We start from the raw sequence: 26,247 nt of genomic DNA, 5'->3' as shown, positions 1-26,247 counted from the left end.
CAGCCACTCCCTAGCAATATTAGTGCTCGATTCTCTTCCATCCTATGGAATTACACTGATATTTTGTTCATTTTCTGTTCTGTTAGCTTTTGCAGCAACTATAACTACAGCTTCAGTGATAACCGATTCTCCATCAACAACAGAGTCTACAACTTCAACCACAGCTGGGCCCATAACAACTACTGAGACTACAACCTCAATAACTGAGTCCACACCGACAACCGGGACTTCAACCTTTAATGCAACGGAGTCCACACCAACAACTGAGACTACAACCTCTACAACTGAGACCACACCAACAACTGAGACTACAACCTCTACAACTGAGACCACACCAACAACTGAGAATACAGCCTCAACAACAACTGGGTCCCCACCAACAACCGGGACTACAACCTTTAATGCAACGGTGTCCACAGCAACAACTGAGACTACAACCTCTATTACAACTAAGACCACACCAACAACTGAGACTACAACCTCAACAACAACTGGGTCCCCACCAACAACCGGGACTACAACCTTTAATGCAACGGTGTCCACAGCAACAACTGAGACTACAACCTCTACTACAACTGGGTCCCCACCAACAACCGGGAGTACAAGCTCAACAACAACTGGGTCCCCACCAACAACTGGGACTACAACCTTTAATGCAACGGTGTCCACAGCAACAACTGAGACTACAACCTCTACTACAACTGAGACCACACCAACAACTGAGACTACAACCTCAACAACAATTGGGTCCCCACCAACAACCGGGAGTACAAGCTCAACAACAACTGGGTCCCCACCAACAACCGGGAGTACAACCTCAACAACAACTGGGACCCCACCAACAACCGGAACTACAACCTTTAATGCAACGGTGTCCACAGCAACAACTGAGACCACACCAACAACTGAGACTACAACCTCAACAACAACTGGGTCCCCACCAACAACCAGGACTACAACCTTTAATGCAACGGTGTCCACAGCAACAACTGAGACTACAACCTCTATTACAACTGAGATCACACCAACAACTGAGACTACAACCTCAACAACAACTGGGTCCCCACCAACAACCGGGACTACAACCCTTAATGCAACGGTGTCCACAGCAACAACTGAGACTACAACCTCTACTACAACTGAGACCACACCAACAACTGAGACTACAACCTCAACAACAATTGGGTCCCCACCAACAACCGGGAGTACAAGCTTAACAACAACTGGGTCCCCACCAACAACTGGGACTACAACCTTTAATGCAACGGTGTCCACAGCAACAACTGAGACTACAACCTCTATTACAACTGAGACCACACCAACAACTGAGACTACAACCTCAACAACAACTGGGTCCCCACCAACAACCGGGAGTACAAGCTCAACAACAACTGGGTCCCCACCAACAACCGGGAGTACAACCTCAACAACAACTGGGACCCCACCAACAACCGGGACTACAACCTTTAATGCAACGGTGTCCACAGCAACAACTGAGACCACACCAACAACTGAGACTACAACCTCAACAACAACTGGGTCCCCACCAACAACCAGGACTACAACCTTTAATGCAACAGTGTCCACAGCAACAACTGAGACTACAACCTCTATTACAACTGAGATCACACCAACAACTGAGACTACAACCTCAACAACAACTGGGTCCCCACCAACAACCAGGAGTACAACCTTTAATGCAACGGAGTCCACACCAAAAACTGAGACTACAACCTCTACTACAACTGAGACCACACCAACAACAACTGACAGTACAACCTCATCCACAACTAAATTCACACCAACAACTGAGACTAGTGAAACTACAATATCAACCACAACTGAATCTACAAGAACAACTTCAACCACAAATACGTTTACAACTGAGACCACAACCTCAACTATAACTGAAACCATAGCAACAACTGCAAACACAACCACAACTGAATCTATACCGACAGCTAAGATTACAACTTCAACCACAACGGAGACGACACCAACAACTGAGACTACAACCTCAAGCAGAACTGAGGCCATACTAGCAACTAACAGTACAACCTCAACTACGACTGAATCCACACCAACAACAACCGCAACACCACCATCTACCACTCCAATACCAGAAACCACAACACCAACTACCACTACAATACCGCAAACTACAACACTACCTACCACTCCAATAGTTCAAACCACAACACCACCCACCACTTCAGTTGTGCAAATCACAACACTACCTACTACTACAATAACAGAAACCACACCACCACCTACTACTTCAGTAGTTCAAATCACAACACCAACTACCACTACAATAGCGCAAACTACACCACTACTCACCACTCCAGCAGTGCAAACAACCACACCACCCACCACTCTAATACCAGAAACCATGACACTCCCTTTCAATCCAGTAGTGCAAACTACACCACCTACCACTTCAATATCAGAAACCACAACAGCACCTACCACTGCAGTTGTGCAAATCACAACACTACCTACCACTATAATAGCGCAAACAACAACATCACCCCCCACTCCAATACCAGAATCCACAACCCCACCTATCAATCCAATAGTACAAACCACAACGCTACCTACCACTACAATACCAGAAACAACACCACCACCCACCACTCCAGTAGTGCAAACCACAACACCACCCACCACTCCAATACCAGAATCCACAACACCACCCACCACTCCAATACCAGAATCCACAACACCATCCACCACTCCAATACCAGAAACCATGACACTGCCTTTCAATCCAGTAGTGCAAACTACACCACCTACCACTACAATAGCAGAAACCACAACACCTCCTACCACTCCAATGATTCAAACCACAACATTCCCTACTACTACAATAGTTCAAACCACAGCATTCCCTACCACTCCAACACCAGAAACCACAACACCACCTACCACTCCAATAGTTCAAACCACAGCATTCCCTACCACTCCAACACCAGAAACCACAACACCACCTACCACTCCAATAGTTCAAACCACAACACCACCTACCACTCCAACACCAGAAACCACAACATCACCTACCACTACAACACTACCTAACACTACAATAGCAGGAACCACAACACCACCCACCACTACAACACCACCTAACGCTACAATAGCAGGAACCACAACACCACCTAACACTACAATAGCAGGAACCACAACACCACCTACCACTACAACACTACCTAACACTACAATAGCAGGAACCACAACACCACCCACCACTACAACACCACCTAACACTACAATAGCAGGAACCACAACACCACCCACCACTACAACACCACCTAACACTACAATAGCAGGAACCACAACACCACCCACCACTACAACACTACCTAACACTACAATAGCAGGAACCACAACACCACCCACCACTACAACACTACCTAACACTACAATAGCAGGAACCACAACACCACCTACCACTACAACACTACCTAACACTACAATAGCAGGAACCACAACACCACCCACCACTACAACACTACCTAACACTACAATAGCAGGAACCACAACATCACCCACCACTCCTACAGCACAAACACCACCACCTACCACCCAATCTCCATCTAATTCCACAACTCCATCTCCAAACTGGGCCACAACTAAATCTAGCTTCAGCAGCACACAGTACTCCTCCGTTGCAACAGGTAGGTCTCTTCCAGTTACTGTCAGCTTACCTATTTATTACATTTCGGAGTTATAGACGTTGATGGTTTCCTTGTAGGACTTGCTGTACTGGACCGCATTGTAATTCTTGCAGAAACATGTCTGGTGTTTTGGTAAACTTCCCGAGAGTTGAACCACCCGGCGGTCCATATTATCACTCAAGGACTCTATTGGTTAGGTATCTGTCTGTGAGATCCTGGCCTACACATCGGTGGCCACCACGAGGGGCTCCCAACTTTCCCAGCTGGATTAATAATATGACAAATGTAACAGGAGGAGCCGGGAACATGCAATCATGCAGGAGGAGCCGGGAACATGCAATCATGCAGGAGGAGCCGGGAACATGCAATCGTGGGTGAGGACACCCAAAACTTCCAGAACAGAGTAGGGAAATCTCAGGGATCGAGTATCCAAGGCATATCGGAAGTCAGGAGCCAAGTCATCCCAAGCAACAATAGACACTCCAGCCAAAATAGATCCTCGCTGGCAACAATAGACACCCCCAGCAACAATAGATCATCCAGCAACAATAGACACCCCAAGCAACAATAAACCCACAAAGCAACAATAGATCCACCCAGCAACAATATCCCCCCCCCCAGAAACAATAGATTCACGCAGCAACAATAGATCCCCTGGCAACAATACACCCACTCATGAAGAATAAACACCCCCAGCAACAATAGATCCAACTGAGCAATAATAGATCCCCCAGCAACAATAAACCCACCCTGCAACAATAGATCCCCTAAGCAATAACAGATCTGACCAAGCAACAATAGACCCCCCCCAGGCAACAATAAACTCACCCAGGAATTGTAAACACCCTCAGCAACAATAGATCCCACAGCAACAACAAACCCGACCCTGCAAAAATAGGTAACCACAAGCAACAATAGATCCCCCGAGCAACAACAGATATTCTCATACTAAGGCAACACAGTGGCTGATGCAGGCCATAGTTGGGTCGAAAATTGACCGATTTTTTTGGCCAAAAAAAAAAAAAATCGCCCGATTTTCGCACCGTTAGTGGGTTAATTGGTCGGCCCTTTTTGGGGTTTTGGCACATTTTTTATATCGGTAAAGTTGAAAAAAAAATCTGTCGATTTTGCCGATTGGCCAATTTTCCCGCCAATGATGGGCAAATCGGCCAATCTTTTTACCGATAAAAAATCTGCACATGAGCCGTGACCTGCAAGAAGAAAAAGAAGAGGAAGAGAAAGAAGAAAAAGAAGAAGAAAAAGTAGGAAAAGAAGAAGTAGAAGAAAAAGAAAAGAAGAAAACGAAAAAGAAAAAGAAAAGAAGAAGAAAAAGAAGAATTCCAGTCCGCTATTATATTTTATATGAAAGTCTTGCGGTTACAACAATGTATCCATTAGTATCCGAATAAAAACATCTGTATCTGAAATGGATACAAATGGATACATTGTTGCAACCGAAAGACTTTTCATATAAAATATGATAGCGGAGCTCTCTGCAGGGACAGAAGTCATTAAATGCGGGCCGTAGACGGGACGAAAATCGACCGATTTTTTACCGTTGGTGGTAACGTCGGCCAATCGAACGACCGATTTATCGTTTGTTTGTTTTTTTAAAATGGACAGTTTTTGACCCATCTATGGCCTGCATAAGTGGTTAGCACTTCCGCCTGGCAGTACTTGGGTCATGGGTTCAAGTCCTGGCCACGGCACCACCTGCCTGCAGTTTGCATGTTCTGCCTGCGTGGGTTTCCTCCGGGTACTCCGGTTTCCTCCCACACTCCATAGACATGCTGGTAGGTTAATTGGCTCCTGTCCAAATTGTCCCTAGTATGTGTATGTATGAATGTGAGTTAGGGACCGTAGATTGTACGCTCCTCGGGGGCGGGGACTGATGTGAATGTACAATATGTATGTAAAGTGGGCAGCACAGTGGCTAAATGGTTAGCATTTCCACCTGGCAGTACTAGGGGTTGTTGGTTCGAATCCCAACCATGGCACCACCTGCCTACAGTTTGCATGTTCTCCCTGTGCCTGCGTGAGTTTCTTCCGGGTACTCCAGTTTCCTCCCACACTCCAAAGACATGCTGGGAGGTTAATTGGCTCCTGTCTGAATTGTCCCTAGTATGTGTATGTATGGATGTGAAGTTAGGGACCTTAGATTGTATGCTCCTCGGGGGCGGGGACTGATGGGAATGTACAATATATATGTAGATTGATGGCGCTATATAAGTACCTGCAATAAATTCTGTATTTCTGATCACAAATGACGTTTCTTCTCTTGAAGGTTCCCTTGTGTTGAGGTTCATCATGCAAAGCTCCTTTGCCATAGATTCAACTGTAATGAGCGTCTTACTACAGCAGGTAATGTCACACTGCCCCCCTCTGGACACTTTTTGAACAGCATAATCTGGGCATTGCCTCTTGGCTCAGACATTGCGGCTCATCGATGATTTCCGACAAAACTGCCATTTTTAGTTTTTGGTCGATTGAACCCCACGCAGGCGCCCCTTTGGGGGGGATCAAAGTGAACGCAGACCCAGAATCCATTTTTCCGTATATCTGGGATCTCTGCATTCAGTTTTCTAAACCTAAAAAAACAAACATTTTATTATATCGCCGATTTCCTGTTCTTAGATGTGACGGCTGCATTTGTTTTCCTTCTTTAGGCTTCTTTCCTTTATTTCTTCTGGTGATCCTGCCAGTAACACACCTCCTAAGGTGTCCTCACTCTGGATGGAGGAGCAATGGAGGCACCTTTGAACAGCCATATTGTCAGTCTGGGGAGGAGGGGAGTGGTAGATGTACTAGAATTAGATGGGCTTGACTGGGGTCTCCAAACTACGGCCCGTGGGCCAAATGTGCATCGCTACACGCCTTTCTCTGATCCGCAGCTGATGTGATCAGTTTCCACTGTGTAGGGGGCCCTGATGTAAGGGAGACTCTGATTGGGGTCCCTGATGCAAGGAAGACTCTGATTGGGGACCCTGATGCAAGGGAGACTCTGATTGGGGACTCTGATGCAAGGGAGACTCCGATTTGGGTCCCTGATGCAAGGGAGACTCAGATTAGGGACCCTGATGTAAGGGAGACTCCGATTGGGGACTCTGATGCTAGGGAGACTCCGATTGGGGACCCTGATGTAAGGGAGACTCCGACTGGGGACCCTGATGTAAGGGAGACTCTGACTGGGGACCCTGATGTAAGGGAGACTCTGACTGGGGACCCTGATGTAAGGGAGACTCTGACTGGAGACTTTGATGTAAGGAGGCATTCTGATGGGGACTCTAATATAAGAGGGATTCTGATAGGGATGGAGACTCTTTTGGGTGCCCTGATATAAGAGAGATTCTGTTGTGTACACTGATGTAAGGGGGACTCTGATGTGGACTGATGTAAGGGGGACTATGATGTGGACTGATGTAAGGGGGACTATGATTTGGCCTCTGGTGTAAGAGGGACTATGATGTGGACTCTGGTGTAAGGGGGACTCTGATGTGCACTCTGGTGTAAGGGGGACTATGATGTGGACTCTGGTGTAAGGAGGACTATGATGTGGACTCTGATGTAAGAGGGACTATGATGTGGACTCTGGTGTAAGGGGGACTCTGATGTGCACTCTGGTGTAAGGGGGACTATGATGTAGACTCTGGTGTAAGGAGGACTATGATGTGGACTCTGATGTAAGAGGGACTATGATGTAAGGGGGACTTTGATGTGGACTCTGGTGTAAGAGGGACTATGATGTGGACTCTGGTGTAAGGGGGACTCTGATGTGGACTCTGGTGTAAGGAGGACTATGATGTGGACTCAGATGTAAGAGGGACTCTGATATGGACTCTGATGTAAGGGGGACTCTGATGTAAAGAGGATTGTGATGTGGACTCTGATGTAAGGGGGACTCTGATGTAAGGGTGAATCTGATGTAAGAGGACACTTTGGTGGGGACTCTGATGGGGGGGAGGGGGTGGCTCTGATACAGACCTGGCTACAAAGAGGAACTTTGATGTAGAGAGTACTTTGTTGGGCACATTAATGTAAGAAGGGACTCTGATGTAAGAGGGACTCTGATGTGGACTCTGATGTAAGGGGGACTCTGATGTAAGAGGATACTTTGAAGGGGACTCTGATGGGGGGGGGGTGGCTCTGATACGGAACCTGCTGTAAAGAGGGACTTTGATGTAGAGAGTACTTTGTTGGGCACATTAAATGTAAGAAGGGACTCTGATGTAAGGAGGACTCTAGTGGGGATTCTGATGTAAGGAAGTGGGGGGCTTCGAATGAGATACTGATGTAAAGAGAAAGTTTGAAAGGGACTTTGGTATTAGAGGGGCTCTGAAATAAGTCAGGAGTCTGATGGGGACCCTGATGTAAGGAGGGATTTGGATGAGGACTCTGATGTAAGGGGGAACTCTGATAGGGACTTTGAAATAAGGCAGGACTTTGATGGGGATCCTGATGTAAGGAGGGATTTGGATGAGGACTCTGATGCAAGGGGGTACTCTGTAGAAAACACCTTTTCTTCCTTCTTTCTGAGCGATCACATGACCTCTGTTCTCAGCTGCAAATGGAGCTTAGAGAGCTGGGGGGTGGAGACTGCAGGAGGGGGGGGAGGGTGGAGACTGCAGGAGGGGGGGGGTGGAGACTGCAGGAGGGGGGTGGAGACTGCAGGAGGGGGGGTGTCCGCAGGAGGCAGAGAAACAGGAGTACACTGATCTTCACTGTGAATGGCTGTGCAGAGGGGCGTGTCAGCACAAGTCTGACCACTGAAGGACAGGCAGGCTGCTCTCCCAGCACAGCCAGAAAACTGACCACGCTGACATGGATGTGCTCGTATGCCTAGTGTGGTCAGTGTGATATAGGCGGCCACAAAGGAAGCAATACAAAGAGAAGAGGGGACGTCTTCCTGGTACAGCCGGGCACAGGTCACGGATATGAATTGCCGGGGTCACATGTTCTGCCAGAGGGTCCAAACTGCAGCTCAGCTGGCTGAATTCATGCATCATGGGGCCGACCCGTCTCAACACAAGCTGGTCTATCGATCGACCTCTATGGAAGGGGCATAGTGGAACATTTCTCCCAGCTGCAGCCAATCAGCTGGGGGTTTATTGAGGAACTTAATAGTTTTTTATTTCTTCAATCTGCTGGCTGAGCAAAAAAAAAAACTAGCAGTGTATGGCCAGATCAACTCTGGGATCAGCCAATCCGTGTGCAGGGTGACTGGTCTTGTCTCCGCCCCTTCCTGTAGTTCTCTGTAGTGGGTGGTGCCTGCTGGGCCCTTCCCACCGCTCTGCTCTCTCTCTGCTTGTGCAGGGTGACTGGTCTTGTCTCCGTCTCCTCATGTAGTTTTCTGTAGTGGGTGGAGCCTTCTGGGCCCTTCCCACCGCTCTGCTCTCTCTCTCCTTGTGCAGGGTGACTGGTCTTGTCTCCGCCCCCCTCCTGTAGTTTTCTGTAGTGGGTGGAACCTTCTGGGCCCCTCCCATATCTCTACTCTCTACATGGGCTATGTACACCTAGTGGTGATGTCACTGCTACTTTTACAAGGTGATAGCTGGGTTTGTACAGGTGTTTGGTGCACACAGTGGATTTAGATCCTTCATGGCGATTGTGGGATATATTTAAATGATTTTGTGCTCAGCTTTAAAATGATGCTTTCTTATTGGATGCTCAGTTTTCTGCTTCCTTTGTTACTGTATATTGTAGAACACAAATCATTGAAGGTTGCTCGTGTTCCCGCCATTTACAGGACTCTCTTGTGTTTTGCAGACATGCAGTGTATTGCGTTCCCTGTCACGCACTGGAGACGCCACACTGACCTATGGGGTGAACCGGACCACGGTGAAATGCTCTTCACTCGCTCTCTATTAGTCCGACCCTCCAGAAGATTCTACACAACGTTCGATACTAATACAGCACTTGGTGAAACATGGAATACACTTTTTTTTTGGCCGTTTGTATTGGGAGTCCCCTCCCCTGCGGATCTGCTTCATTCAAAAGGGGCTGGACTCCCAACTATTTACAGAATATGAATAGAGATGATTTGGAGAAATGTGATACTGTAAGACTTTCACTGCCAATCCCTACAGGCCGGGAGTCAATGGTGTGGCCAGCACAGCCATTGCTGCAATTGGCCACCAGATGGCACTGAAAAAAGAAGTCCCCTCCTCTGAGGATCTGAGTGTTTCATTCGAAGGGGCTGGACTTCCAGCTTAAACAAAAACAACTATATAATATAAATACTTATTTTTTATTAAAGACTTTACCATTTAAAATGTAGACTGATGATGTCATTGGCGCAACCAACATGAAATAGATAGGTGGCACTGAAAGCAGGAAGTTCCCTCCTTTGAGGATCTGAGTTTTGCATTCAAAAGGGGCTGGACTCCTAGTTTTTTTACAGAATATGCATTTAGATGATTTGGAAAATATGATATTGTAAGACATTCGCTGCCAATCCCTACAGGCCGGGAGTCATTAGAATAACTAGCCCAGCCATCGCTGCAATTGGCCACCGGATGGCACTGAAAACAAGAAGTCCCCTCCTCTGAGGATCTGAGTGTTTCATTCAAAGGGGCTGGACTTCCAGCTTAAACAAAAACAGCTATATAATATAAATACTTATTTTTTATTAAAGACTTTACCATTTAAAATGTAGAATGATTATGTCATTGGTGGAACCAACATGAAAGAGCTAGGTGGCACTGAAAGCAGGAAGTCCCCTCCCCTGAGGATCTGAGCATTGCATTAAAAAGGGGCTGGACTCCTAGCTTTTTACAGAATTTGTATATAGTTGATTTGGAAAAATGTGATACTGTCAGACATTCATTGCCAATCCCTGCAGCCATTGTTGCAATTGGCCACCAGGTGGCACTAAAAACAGGAAAGTCCCCTCCCCTGAGGATCTGAGTACTTCATTCAAATGGGGCTGAGTTCCCAACTTTTTGCAGAATATGAGTAGAGATGTTTTGGAAAAATGTGATACTGTAAGACTCACTGCCAATCCCTACAGGCCAGAAGTCAATAAAATAGCTAGCCCAGCCATTGCTGCAATTGGTCACCAGGTGTCACTGAAAACAGGAAGTCCCCTCCCCTGAAGATCTGAGTGTTTCTTTCAAAAGGGCTGGACTCCTAGCTTTTTCCAGAAGATGCATATAGAGGATTTGGAAAAATGAGATACTGTAAGACTCACTGCCAATCACTACAGCCCAGGAGTCAATAGAATAGCTAGCCTGGCCAGTGCTGCAATTGGCCACCAGCTGTCACTGAAAACAGGAAGTCCCCTTCCCTGAGGATCTGAGTGTTTCATTCAAAGGGGTTAGACTTCCATCTTAAAGAAAAAACTATATAATAAAATACTTATTTTTTATGAAAGACTTTACCATTTAAAATGTAGAATGATGGTGTCATTGGTGGAACCAACATGAAAGAGCTAGGTGACACTGAAAGCAGGAAGTTCCCTCCCCTGAGGATCTGAGTGTTGCATTCAAAAGGAGCTGGACTCCCAACTTTAAAAAAAAATGCATATAGATGCCAGGAGAATGAAATAGCCAACACAGCCATTGCTGCTATTGGCCACCAGGTGGCACTGAAAACAGGAAGTCCCCTCCTCTGAGGATCTGAGTGTTTCATTCGAAGGGGCTGGACTTCCAACTTAAAAAAAAAAAAACTATATAATACAAATACTTATTTTTTTATGAAAGACTTTACCATTTAAAATGTAGAATGATGGTGTCATTGGTGGAAACAACATGAAAGAGCTAGGTGACACTGAAGCAGGAAGTTCCCTCCCCTGAGGATCTGAGTGTTGCATTCAAAAGGGGCTGGACTCCCAACTTTTTACGAAAAATGCATAAAAGCGATTTGGAAAAAGATTTTCACTGCCAATCTCTGCAAGCCAGGAGTCAATAGAATGGCCAGCACAGCCATTGCTGCAATTGGCCACCAGTTGGCAGTGAAAACAGGAAGACCCCTCCTCTGAGGATCTAAGTGTTGCATTCAAAAGGGGCTGGACTCCCAACTTTTTACAAAAAAAAAATGCATATAGATGATTTGGAAAGATATGATACTGTAAGATTTTCACTGCCAATCTCTGCAAGCCAGGAGTCAATAGATTGGCCAGCACAGCCATTGCTGGTATTGGCCACCAGGTGTCACTGAACACAAGAAGTCCCCTCCTCTGAGGATCTGAGTGTTTCATTTGAAGGGGCTGGACTTCCAACTTAAAAAAAAACAAAAAACTATATAATACAATTCCTTATTTTTTTTTTATGAAAGACTTTACCATTTAAAATGTAGAATGATGGTGTCATTGGTGGAACCAACATGAAAGAGCTAGGTGACACTGAAGCAGAAAGTTCCCTCCCCTGAGGATCTAAGTGTTGCATTCAAAAGGGGCTGGACTCCCAACTTTTTACAAAAAAAAAAATGCATATAGATGATTTGGAAAAATATGATACTGTAAGATTTCCACTGCCAATCCCTACAGGCCAGGAGTCAAAAGAATAGCTAGCCCGGCCATTGCTGCAATTGGCCACCAGGTGTCACTGAAAAGTCCCCTCCCCTGAGGATCTGAGTGTTTCATTTGAAGGGGCTAGACTTCCATCTTAAAGAAAAAACTATATAATAAAATACTTATTTTTTTATGAAAGACTTTACCATTTAAAATGTAGAATGATGGTGTCATTGGTGGAACCAACATGAAAGAGCTAGGTGACACTGAAAGCAGGAAGTTCCCTCCCCTGAGCATCTGAGTGTTGCATTAAAAAGAGGCTGGACTCCCAACTTTTTACAAAAAATGCGTATAGATTTGGATAAAAAATTTTCACTGCCAATCTCTGCAAGCCAGGAGTCAATAGAATGGCCAGCACAGCCATTGCTGCAATTGGCAGTAAAAACAGGAAGTCCCCTCCCCTGAGGATCTTAGTGCGTTGTTTAAAAAGAATCAGGGCTCCCGACTATAAAAAAAAAAATCTATAAAATAAAAATACTTATTTTTTTCTATGAAAGACTTTAGAATACAAATGGTTCCGGATCACGGAATGACCCATAGCCTTGTATTCCCAACAAGCCATTTATACTGTAGAACGATGATGTCATCAGTGCCACCAACATGTAGGAGCCGTGTGAACAAGTGATGAGGATTCCATTGACAATACATGTACAGATTCTGGCTGCAAGTCAAAGATACGGATTGGAAAACTTGAACTTTAAATGCACTTCTGCCAGGAACATTTCCTCTCCTTCAGGACATTTTTATACGCAAAGATTTTTTGCGATTTTTGCAGACCGTTCTTACTCACTTCCCAAAGTGGGAGGGTCTACCCTCCTAATATAATCACATGATCAGTCCTATGGTTGCTATAAGATAATAAATATATATTCATAAAATAACAATGTATTAATTATTTAACAAATAATGAAAGGGGAAAGAGCAGGCGACCAATCAGATGAGCAGAAATTGACACGGCGTCATGGTTGCAAAGAAGCAGCGCGTGACATTTCTGGTGTTGAAAATTTCCTGATTACTGCAAATTGAAAAAAAAAAAAAAGATTATTTTGCATTAAATAAATTTGAAAATATCTTCTTTTATCAAAATATATATGTGATCTTTTTTTCATGAAAATTGCGTTTCCCTTTAACCCCTTCCTGTCCGGCCCATGTATATAAAGGGAGCAGTGCAGGGGCGGGTTGCCATTTATAAACGGTGCCCGCCATTTTAGCCTGTGTCTTGATGATCAGTGTACATGTCCTCTCAGGAATGCCGATTACCGGCTCTCCTCTCCTGATGAGCTGGCAGCATGAGGCGATGATTGCCGATAACCGACAATTCCTATCTACATGTGATCAGCTGTGATTGGACACAACGGATCACATGACGGAGCCTACATCATCGGCTCTTTCAGCTGATTGGTGATCCGCTGTATCCCAGGAACACAGCGCACCACCGATCACTGTGCACCCCCACGAGAGCGCGCATGCGCAGTTAGAATGGGAGGACATCATATGACGTCCCCCTAGAACAAGACAGCCGCCGCTCTCCCGTCATTTCCTTATATGGCGGGCGGGAGGCGATTTAACCACATGCCGCCCAGCCACCGCATATAAACGGTGGCAGGGCGGCAGTCGTAGGCAAAAGCACGTTTTAAAACGGCTGCCTTCAAAACAGGTAGGGGGCGCGCGCCTCTGCCTATCCCGCGGGTGTCAGGTTTTTACCGGCCGTTTTCCCGCGATGAGCGGTAATCACTGACACAGAGCAGGGCTGCATTGTTTACACACAATATAGATCAAAAGATGCAGCGCTATAGAACCAGAACGTTATAATAAAACAAATGAATCAGATCAATAAATCAATATTAGATAACTGAACAAAAGCAACAGTTCATAGAATAAGGTGACTTTAGTGCTCTCCTCTATTTCGTATCCTCCTGATGATCAGGCGTTGTGCAAAATAGTGCTGAAGAAGTGCACACTCACCAGAACGCACAGGTAAATGAGCGTTTATCAATATAGATTCCCCTTAGAATCATCGACTGGACAGGATGTGGTGGTATGACAGCCTCCTTCCAGAGCTCCTAGATATTCCTGTGTGGTCCCTTGATAGGTGACCTGCGGACTTCTCCTTAAAGCTTGTATGCGTTTCTTACCCAGCAGAGAGATGAGTGACTAAAATGGATACTCCCCAAGGGAGTCAAAACAAAACGTATCCATAGTGTAGTAGGTCATTTAAAAAAATGTATTAAAACGACAGAGATCCGTGTACACAGCAGTGTAAAAACAATGTGGACTGACCGTCCAATGGTAAAGATGGCCGCCGGAGCTCCACGATGCTCCGGCGGCGTGACGTCACGGCGTTCCTGGCTCCTCCTACGCGTTTCGTGCACACGCACGTCGTCTGGGGGGATTTGCCACTGAACGCCGAGCCGTGCGACGTCCATTTATATGCTAGGCGCATGCGCATTGAGGAGGCGCCATATTTTAGAAGTCTAACCAGAGACACCCGGATATTCATACCGGCGCCATTTTTCGCTGGATTTGTTGCTTATACACACTAATATAGCAGCAATTTGTGTAATCGGCCGGCTGTCATTCCCGAACATATCACTATGATCCCATGACAACCTAGAATCGATGTTTCCAACCTACAAGCCGATTGATATATAATGCTCTATGTGGTAATATGGTAAGTATATTTCCAATTTGCCAAATTAGAGTACGAATCGGAACCACCTTGTGTATATGGCACTAGCATATAAACCACTCAATAAAATATATGTGACATTCATTAAAATTATACATAATAAGTATAGGTCAAAATTTCTAATGTTATGCAATTAAAACAATGGACATACATAAGTCCTTACTACAGTATAGGGTATAGAATGGTATATATATAATAATATACCCTTTTAGTTGTTCCATATTATACATTATTAGCCAATCCCAATCAATAACAATAGATTGTTATAGATGACACGGTCAAAATTAAATACACTAGATGAAGAAATAAATATAACAGACAAACAACATCATATCCTGTTCTCTTAGTATAACAGAGATAAAGATATCACACTGTGAGAGGTCCACAAAGTTTTAACTATTATTGATGAAACAATTAAGATCTATATCTATATTGTGGCCTTTAGGATGCAGGGTTTGGAGTTCATATATCCAGCGTGTTTCAAGTTGTGAAACCCCCCGCAATTTGTTTACCCCCCTCCAATGGGGTTGTACAGTATCTATCCCAATGAACTGTAGAGATGATGGATCATTATTATGTTTACATTTGAAATGATAAGATAGTGAATGGTCTTTATATCCCTTTTTAATATTATTGATATGCTCTCTCAGTCTATCACGTAGACGTCTGGTGGTACGCCCCACATACTGGAGTTTGCAAGAACATTCAAGGAGATATACTACGTTTTTGCTATAGCAAGTAATACATTTGTCTAATTTGTATGATCTTCCTGTAGTACATGAAGAAAAAGTGAATAGTCTCTGTTTCCTTACGTTATTCGTCGTGCAAATGACGCACTTATTACAAGGAAAAAAACCTTTTATGTTTGGTGCAAAAGAGACCTTATCTGGGGGGTTAATGACATTCGGTGCTAATCGGTGTCTTAACGCCATAGCTTTTTTATATATGACTTCCGGTTTCACTGGGAGGATTTTAGAAAGGATAGGGTCCGCCATCAACACATTCCAGTTCTTGGTAATAATATGCTTGATGGCTCTGTGTTGTGTGGAATATGTAGTTAAGAAAGGGCAAGATAATGACCTATTAGTCATTCTTTTCTCCTCCAGTAATGCGTTTCTATCTAGATTGGCCACTTGTTGTATGGTATCGTCAATTCTGTGTTGGGGATATCCTTTTTCCACGAATTTTATTTTTAAGGTCTCAGCCTGCGTGTAATATGTGTCAAGTTTGGTACAATTCCTACGTATTCTTGTAAATTGACCTTTCGGAATGTTTGCTAGCCACGCAGGGTGGTGACAACTATCTAGCGCAGTGGTCGGCAAGCCGCGGCTCGCGAGCCACATGCGGCTCTTTACCCACTCTAATGCGGCTCTTCTGTGTGCCGGGCGCCTGCTCCCCTCCCTCCTCTCGGTCGGCCGCTCCCCTGCCTCCTCTCGGTTGGCAGCCCCAAAAGTCCGCGCGGACCTTTTAATCCGGCCCGCGGATGTGGCTGTCAGGATGTGTGTAGGCGGGGCAGCGTGCCGAACGTGAGGGGAGGGGAGATAGGCTCCTCTCACAGTCCGCCCTGAAGACCCGAACGGCGCGGGAAGACAGCGAGAGGAACGCAAAAGGTAAGTGAATTGACACGGGGGACTTGGCTTACTAGAAGGGGGGGGGGAATAGTACTGTGGGGGATGAAATACTATATGAGGGATGAATTACTATATGAGGGATGAATTACTTTATGAGGGATGAAATACTATATGGGGGATGAAATACTATATGGGGGGATGAAATACTATATGGGGGATGAATTACTATATGGGGGGATGAAATACTATATGAGGGATGAAATACTATATGGGGGATGAAATACTATATGAGGGATGAATTACTATATGAGGGATGAAATACTATATGAGGGATGAATTACTATATGGGGGATGAATTACTATATGGGGGATGAATTACTATATGGGGGATGAATTACTATATGGGGGATGAAATACTATATGAGGGATGAAATACTATATGGGGGGATGAAATACTATATGAGGGATGAAATACTATATGGGGGGATGAAATACTATATGAGGGATGAAATACTATATGGGGGGATGAAATACTATATGAGGGATGAAATACTATATGGGGGGATGAAATACTATATGAGGGATGAAATACTATATGAGGGATGAATTACTATATGAGGGATGAATTACTATATGAGGGATGAAATACTATATGAGGGATAAATTACTATATGGGGGGATGAAATACTATATGAGGGATGAAATACTATATGGGGGGATGAAATACTATATGAGGGATGAAATACTATATGGGGGGATGAAATACTATATGAGGGATGAAATACTATATGGGGGGATGAAATACTATATGAGGGATGAAATACTATATGAGGGATGAATTACTATATGAGGGATGAAATACTATATGGGGGGATGAAATACTATATGAGGGATGAAATACTATATGAGGGATGAAATACTATATGAGGGATGAATTACTATATGGGGGATGAAATACTATATGAGGGATGAAATACTATATGAGGGATGAAATACTATACGGGGGATGAAATACTATACGAGGGATGAAATACTATACGGGGGATGAATTGCTATGGGGGATGAATTACTATATGGGGGATGAATTACTATGGGGGATGAATTACTATATGGGGGATGAATTACTATGGGGGATGAATTACTATATGGGGGATGAATTACTATATGGAGGATGAATTACTATATGGGGGATGAATTACTATGGGGGATGAATTACTATGGGGGATGAATTACGATGGGGGATGAATTACTATATGGGGGATGAATTACTATGGGGGATGAATTACACTATGGGGGATGAATTACTATATGGGGGATGAATTACTATGGGGGATGAATTACTATATGGGAGATGTATTTTCAGTTTTAAAAATGTGGCTCTCAAAATAAATTTCAATCATGGTTTTGGCGAGATTTGGCTCAGTTGAAAAAAAAGGTTGCCCACCACTGATCTAGCGGGATGAAACTATTCCTATCCGTTTTTTGAAAAAGGATTTCGTAGTAATCATCCCGTTATCATTTAATAATGTCAAATCCAAGAAATGTATTTCTGTGTTACTATATACATAGCTGAATTCAATATTAAGTGTGTTGTCATTTAATGTTTTAAAAAAGTTATGTAAAGATTCCTCCTCCCCATTCCATAATAAGAACACGTCATCTATAAATCTTTTATAAAATAATAACTCCGGCCACTCTCTTGCATAGATTAAAAACTCCTCCCAATACGCCATAAAAAGATTTGCTAGACTGGGGGCAAACTTTGCCCCCATCGCTACGCCTTTGGTTTGTAGGAAATATTTACGATCAAACCAGAAATAATTGTTCTGCATTGCGAACTGCAGCAATGTTAAAATGTACTCAATGTGTGGGGGAGATAAAGTGCTATGAGTGTCCAAGAAATATTTGGCGGCGTCCATCCCATCTCCATGTGCAATGTTGCTATATAAGGATGTGACATCCGCTGTAACTAAAAGGGTCTGAGATGAAACTCTAATGTCTTTAATATCATTCAAAATGTGCTTTGTATCCTTTAAAAATGACGGAGTTTGTGTGACCAGCGGTTGCAGGAAATAATCTATATATTCTCCTGCTTTGGAGAATAATGAGCCTATTCCACTTATGATCGGCCGTCCTGGTGGTTTCATCGGATTTTTATGCACCTTAGGAAGTATATAAAACACCGGAAGCCTAGGGGCTGATGGACATAGGAATTCCTTTTCTTTTTTATTTAGTACACCACTCTCAAATCCCTTTTTTATAATACTTTTCAAACCTTTTCTAAGGGTTGATAAAGGATTCCCCGGAAGGCGAGTGTAAGTAGTGGTGTCATTAAGAATTTTATAAGATTCCTCTAGGTAGTCGAGTTTATTAAGTATAACTACCCCTCCTCCCTTGTCCGCTGGTCTGATGACCAAGTCTTTCCTTTCTAGGAGGAGATCAATCGCTTTCTTGGTGTCTGTATCAGGAGTCTTTTTAATATTTAACTCATCCAGATCCTTCAATACCAATTCCTTAAAAATATTAACATAGGATCTGGATTGGGGTGGGGGGTTGAAAGTTGAAGCATTCCTTAATGTTGAGTGATTAGTGGTACTATTCTGGTCATGGTTATATGGATTAGAATAGAAATGCCGTTTTAGTGCAAGCTGTCTTGAAAATCTATGAATGTCAATATAAGTTTGAAACTTATTTAACTTTTGTTTTGGGGCAAATTTTAACCCCTTATCCAGAAGTTTTAATTCAGGTTGCGTTAATACTATATTGCTCTATATTACTATATAGATATATATATATATATATTACTATATCAATCGGCTTGTAGGTTGGAAACATCGATTCTAGGTTGTCATGGGATCATAGTGATGTGTTCGGGAATGACAGCCGGCCGATTACACAAATTGCTGCTATATTAGTGTGTATAAGCAACAAATCCAGCGAAAAATGGCGCCGGTATGAATATCCGGGTGTCTCTGGTTAGACTTCTAAAATATGGCGCCTCCTCAATGCGCATGCGCCTAGCATATAAATGGACGTCGCACGGCTCGGCGTTCAGTGGCAAATCCCCCCAGACGACGTGCGTGTGCACGAAACGCGTAGGAGGAGCCAGGAACGCCGTGACGTCACGCCGCCGGAGCATCGTGGAGCTCCGGCGGCCATCTTTACCATTGGACGGTCAGTCCACATTGTTTTTACACTGCTGTGTACACGGATCTCTGTCGTTTTAATACATTTTTTTAAATGACCTACTACACTATGGATACGTTTTGTTTTGACTCCCTTGGGGAGTATCCATTTTAGTCACTCATCTCTCGGCTGGGTAAGAAACGCATACAAGCTTTAAGGAGAAGTCCGCAGGTCACCTATCAAGGGACCACACAGGAATATCTAGGAGCTCTGGAAGGAGGCTGTCATACCACCACATCCTGTCCAGTCGATGATTCTAAGGGGAATCTATATTGATAAACGCTCATTTACCTGTGCGTTCTGGTGAGTGTGCACTTCTTCAGCACTATTTTGCACAACGCCTGATCATCAGGAGGATACGAAATACAGGAGAGCACTAAAGTCACCTTATTCTATGAACTGTTGCTTTTGTTCAGTTATCTAATATTGATTTATTGATCTGATTCATTTGTTTTATTATAACGTTCTGGTTCTATAGCGCTGCATCTTTTGATCTATATTGTTTTGAGGGTGTATGGTACCTAATGTTCAGCTGCTATCCTATAGATGCGCTCGTATATAATCTTTTTGAATTGTTTACACACAGCCTGCTCTGTGACAGTTCGCCGACAAGCTGCAGAGGGAGAGAAGAGTTTCTCTCCCTCCATCAGCTCCCCCCTTTCTCCCCCCCTCCCAGTACACACCCCCGCCCCCTAGTAAAACACTCCCCCTTACACAGCAAATTCTAAAAATGTTAACCCCTTCCTCCCCAGTGACATTAGTACAGTTTCAGTGGTTTTTTTTGCACTGATCACTGTATTGGTGTCACTGGGGATGTCACTGACCCCAAGTCAGTTCCCCCCCAGTGTCAAAATGCCCGCCATAAGTTGCTGATCGCCGCCATTATTAGTATAAATGAAAATTAAAAATCCCAGTATCTTTCCCGCCATTTGTAAACGCAATAACTTTCACGTAAACCAATTAATTAACACGTATTGGGGTTTTTTTTTTAGCAAAGACATGTCACAGAATGCATTTTGGCAGAAATTTATGACTAAATTTGATTTTTGCATATTTTTTTTACTGGACATGTTTTATAGCAAAAAGTCCAAAATATTGTTTTTTTTTCCTCAAAATTGTCAGCCTTTTTTTTTATAGCGCAAAAATAAAAAACCGCACAGGCGATCAAATACCACCAAAAGAAAGCTGAATTTGTGGGGAAAAAAAGGATGTAAATTTCATTTATGTACCGTATTGCATGACCGCGCAATTGTCCGTTAAAATAGCGCAGTGCTGTATAGCAGAAAAATGGTGTAAATTGCAGTATCTATCCCATAGTTTGTAGACGCTATAACTTCACACAAAGCAATCAATATACACTTATTGGGATTTTTTTTACCAAAAACATAGAGCAGAATACATTTTGGCCTAAATTTATAACCAACTTTGAGTTTACTATATATTTTTTATAGCTGAAAGTAAAAAATATTGTTTTTCTTCAAAATGTTTGGCCTTTTTTTGTTTATAGCGTGAAAAATAAAAAGCGCACAGGTGATCAAATACCACCGAAAGAAAGCTCTATTTGTGTGAAAAAAAGGACATAAATTTTGTCTGGGTGCAGCGTTGCATGACCGCGCAATTATCAGTTGAATTCGTGCAGCGCTGAGTAGCAAAAAGAGGCGTGGTCATAGGGGGGGGGGGGTAAATCCTCAGGAGGGCAAGTGGTTAAACAATTTTTGTTTGTTGGGAAATGCTGACATTCTTTTTCCATTCACCCGTCAGCGGGAACCCCACCGACAGCCGAGACATGAAATAATGTCTCACTACTAAAATACCGCGTGACTTCATCATAGAAGTCCCACCGGATTGTAGTCACTGAGCGAGATCTCACCACGTACTCAGATGCAGGAAGATACCGCTCAGTATATTGTGCCTGTGCGACATTCGCAGTCGAACTTTCAGTAGGTTCGAATGTTTGACCATGAAATAAACAGGGTGGGGGGTGTTTGGCCCATCACTGCAGACCATCACATACTGACCTCCTTTTTATCCATTTGGATGGATCTCCGTTAACCAATTTTCGGTTTTCTAGCGTGCTTAGATGATGTTTTCATTCCCTGGACTTAGAAGATATTCAATTTTCATTGCAATTCCTTCAGAATAGCTGAGTCTACAGAGGCAGCAAGGTTGGGTTTTGAAGCTTCTGGAATTAAACAACTTGGTAGTTGGAAATCCAATTCATAAAAGTTATACAGGTGAAACTGAAAAAATGAGAATCTGGTGCAAAAGTTCATTTATTTCAGTGCAGCAACTTAAAAGGTGAAACTAATATATGAGACTCATTCCATGCAAAGCAAGATAGTTCAAGCCGTGATTTGTCATCATTGTGATGATTATGGCTTACAGCTCATGAAAACCCCAAATCCACAATCTCAGAAAATGAGAATATTGTGAAAAGGTGGAATAATCTCGGCTCAAAGTGTCCCACTCTAATCAGCTCATTCAGCCATAACACCTGCAAAGGGTTCCTGAGCCTTTCAATGGTCTCTCAGTCTGGTTCAGTAGGAATCACAATCATGGGAAAGACTGCTGACCTGACACCATCACTGACACCCTCCATAAGGAGGGAAAGCCTCAAAAGGTCATTGCAGAAGAAGTTGGATGTTCCCAAAGTGCTGTATCAAAGCACATTAATAGAAAGTTATGTGGAAGGGAAAAGTGTGGAAGAAAAAGGTGCACAAGCAGCAGGGATGACCGCAGCCTGGAGAGGATTGTCAGGAAAAGGCCATTCAAAAGTGTTGGGGACTTTCACAAGGAGTGGACTGAGGCTGGAGTCAGTGCATCAAGAGCCACCACACACAGACGGATCCTGGACATGGGCTTCAAATGTCGTATTCCTCTTGTCAAGCCGCTCCTGGACAACAAACAACGTCCAGAAGCGTCTTACCTGGGCTAAAGAAAAACAGACCTGGTCTGCCGCTCAGTGGTCCAAAGTCCTCTTTTCTGATGAGAGCAACTTTTGCATTTCATTTGGAAACCAAGGACCCGGAGTATGGAGGAAGAATGGAGAGGCCCAAGGACCCCGAGTATGGAGGAAGAATGGAGAGGCCCAAGGACCCGGAGTATAGAGGAAGAATGGAGAGGCACAAGGACCCCAAGTATGGAGGAAGAATGGAGAGGCCCAAGGACCCCGAGTATGGAGGAAGAATGGAGAGGCCCAAGGACCCCGAGTATGGAGGAAGAATGGAGAGGCCCAAGGACTCCGAGTATGGAGGAAGAATGGAGAGGCCCAAGGACCCCGAGTATGGAGGAAGAAAGGAGAGGCCCAAGGACCCCGAGTATGGAGGAAGAATGGAGAGGCCCAAGGACCCCGAGTATGGAGGAAGAATGGAGAGGCACACACTGCAAGAGCTTGAAGTCCAGTGTGAAGTTTCCACAGTCTGTGTTGATTTGGGGAGCCATGTCATCTGCTGGTGTTGGTCCACTGTGCTTCATTAAGTCCAGGGTCAGCGCAGCCGTCTACCAGGAGATTTTGGAGCACTTCATGCTTCCTTCCGCAGACGAGCTTTATGGGGACGCTGACTTCATTTTCCAGCAGGACTTGGCTCCGCCCACACTGCCAAAAGCACCAAAACCTGGTTCAATGACCGTGGGATTACTGTGCTTGATTGGCCAGCAAACTCTCCTGACCTGAACCCCATAGAGAATCTATGGGGCATTGCCAAGAGAAAGATGAGAGACATGAGACCGAACAATGTAGAAGAGCTGAAGGCCGCTATTGAAGCATCCTGGTCGTTTTTCAACTGTCCGTTTACGGATGAAAAATGCACCCCAATGTATTTCTTTGGACTAGCGGATGTAAACGGATGATCATCTGTTTACATCCGCTAATGTCCGCATCTGTTAACTGCTTCCCCGCCGCCTTATAGAAGATATATTGCTACAGGGCAGCAGGGCTGCGCAAAATCACGTATATATATTCGCGGCCGCAGCTGTCAATCACCGGGTCCCAGGATCCCATCGGAGATGCTCGGTATTTACCCGCCGGCACCCGGTGATTATCGAGCATCTCTGATGGGGAGGAGGACTGTATTGTTTACTAACAGTCCTCCTCCCTGTCAGCTCGGGTACAGTGCACAGTACAGCCATCCTCAGCAGTGTGATTACAGTGAAGCACACAGACCCCGCCCCCTAGTAAAACACTCCCAGCACACAGTTAACCCTTTGATCTCCTCTCATTAACCCCTTCCTGCCCAGTGCCATTAGTAGAGTGTCAGTGCTTTTTATTAGCACTGATCACTTTGTTGGTGTCACTGGGGATGTCAGTGACACCAAGTCAGTCCCCCCCCCCCCCCCCGTGTCAGAATGCCTGCCGCAGTCCTGCTGTAAGTTGCTGATCGCCGCCATTACTAGTAGAAAAAAAAATCCCAGTATCTATCCCGCCATTTGTAGATGCTATAACTTTCACGTAAAACAATTCGGCCTTTTGGCTAAGATCAAGTGTAGTATCTGTTCTAATCAGTGTCCAGTAGGGGCGCTCCGTCATCCTTTTTGCTTCTTGGCGAGGATGGTTGGCTGTATAGTACCCCTGCTGGTATGATGGGGTCTCTGAATGCTAGTACCGGCTGGAACAGAAACCATGGTTCCTACAGGCAGTTGGGACCCGGGAGTAATTCCCCCCAGGAAAACCGGAGGGGCCCAGTTCCTCCTGATTTGAATGGGTCTACCTTGTCTGGCCGGGGAGGCAGAGAGTCTGCGGAGCAGTGCCCCCTGAGGGTTCGCCTCAGGGGTGCTCTTAGTAGCCCAAGGGGATCCCAAGTGTGAAACGTGCACATGGTCACTGGTCCAAAACACTTTTTCTGCACTGCGCCTTTTAGGGCTCGGCCTTTTGTCCAGGGAAATTTTTATTCTAGAGGCCTTAGGGCCTAGCCAGTGCACAATTGTAGGGCCACTTTATTTATCTATCTACTTATCTCCCACATTTTTGTCACCTTTCACTTATGTGCAGGGGTGGACTGACCATTTGGAAACTCGGGCACTGCCCAAGGGCCCGGGGTCAGTAGGGGGCCCCATGAGATGCCCCTGGTACCTTTTTCATAGGCTTTTTTGAGTTTGGGCAAGGACACAGAAGCCCCATGATCCCCTATTGCCTGGGGGCCCCATGAGTTGTCAGTCTGCCCCTGCTTATGTGTGTTTTTTTTCTCACGGATGGTAGGGTGCGGGTCCTTGGGCCTGCCCTGAAGTCTAGGGGGAGGATGTGTGGCCTTTTGGTTCCTTCCTCCCCTGTTCCTGGGGGGGGTGTATCTCTTCGGGAGAGCCCCCAGTACTTGGTGGTCGGCTTCGGCTAGCCACAAGGAAAGGGGTCTGCCAGGCCTTTTGGTCAGGTGGACAATGTGGAAACCTAAGTCCCTGTCAGGAGCCTCGTGCCCCGGGGGATCAGGGTAGAGGCCCTACCCCTTTGGGGGGGGGGGGAGTGGACTAAAACACACCCCTAAGTGCACCTTTTTGTATTTGTGTTTTGCACTTGCGCGTTTTTTGCTCACTTACGGATTTTTCATTTTTTTCGCACCTCCACGGACTTAAAAAAAATATAAAAAAATAAATTTACACATATTGGAATTTTATTGAGCAAAAGACATGGAGCAGAATACATTTTGGCCTAAATTTATGACAAAATTCGATTTTTTTTTACAAGACATGTTTAATGGCAAAAAGTCCAAAATATTATTTTTTCTCAAAATTGTTGGTCTTTTTTTTATAGCGCAAAAAATAAAAAAAAATACACAGGTGATCAAATACCACCAAAAGAAGTCTCAATTCGTGGGGAAAAAAAGACGTAAATTTCATTTGGGTTGCATGACCGCACAATTGTCAGTTAAAGTGAAGCAACGCCGTATTGCAATAAATGGCTTGGTCAGGAAAGGGAGGGGGGGAATCCCCTGGAGAGGGAGGGGTTAATAACCATTTTTTTGAACAGAAGAAAACCATATTTTTCTTCCGTAAAAAAAAAAAAAGGGACGTAAACCGCATGTAAATGGATGAAAACGGATGTAAACGGACATACGGTCCATTTTTTCATTGGTAAAGGATCTAAAAAACTGATGTAAACTGATCCGGTTTTTGTTTGAAAAAATCTGACTGAATGGATGAAAAAAAACGGAACTCCCGTGTGAAAGGACCCTAAGGCCTTGTTCACGCCGATGCATTTTTTAAGTGCTTTTTTTTTGCGTTTTGCAGAAACACACTACAGTCCATTTAACATGGTTTCCTATGGAATAAATTCTATGCGTTTTTAGTCACTGCATGTTTGTTAAGGGTCAGGGACTTGTTTTTTTCCCGCAGAAGATTGCAACAGGCATAGGTGTGAACCGGGAGTAAGATGAAAGGATTCTCTCACTATGTTTTTTAACTTTTGCTACATTATTGCTATTCTTGTATGAAGTTGACAAAATCCAGCATATACACTATATTGCCCAAAGTATTGGCCCCACCCTCCAAATCATGTGATTCAGGTTTTCCAATCCATTCCCAATCATGTGATTCAGGTTTTCCAATCCCCTCCATATCATGTGATTCAGGTGTTCCATTCCCCTCCCAATCATGTGATTCAGGTGTTCCATTCCCCTCCCAATCATGTGA

The 26,247-nt window shown here is 44.4% G+C and overlaps 1 protein-coding gene across 1 annotated transcript; it reads left to right on the top strand.

Annotated features, from left to right (window-relative positions):
• Positions 1-86: 86 nt before the first annotated feature.
• Positions 87-9,946, top strand: LOC149431433 (uncharacterized; the record flags this gene model as incomplete). The annotated part of the gene is made up of 3 exons (XM_089665613.1): positions 87-3,677; positions 5,962-6,038; positions 9,441-9,946. Coding segments are annotated over 3 exons (3,770 nt in total), but the record flags the coding sequence as incomplete, so codon positions are not given.
• Between the last annotated feature and the right edge of the window lie 16,301 nt (positions 9,947-26,247).

This window comes from Staurois parvus, unplaced genomic scaffold (genome assembly GCF_062004578.1).
Source record: "Staurois parvus isolate SC_StPar_1 unplaced genomic scaffold, SC_StPar_1.0 ptg002263l, whole genome shotgun sequence".
Taxonomy (NCBI): domain Eukaryota; kingdom Metazoa; phylum Chordata; class Amphibia; order Anura; family Ranidae; genus Staurois; species Staurois parvus.
The sequence above is the reverse complement of the archived record's forward strand: the minus strand, read 5'-3'. Positions and strand labels throughout refer to the sequence as shown.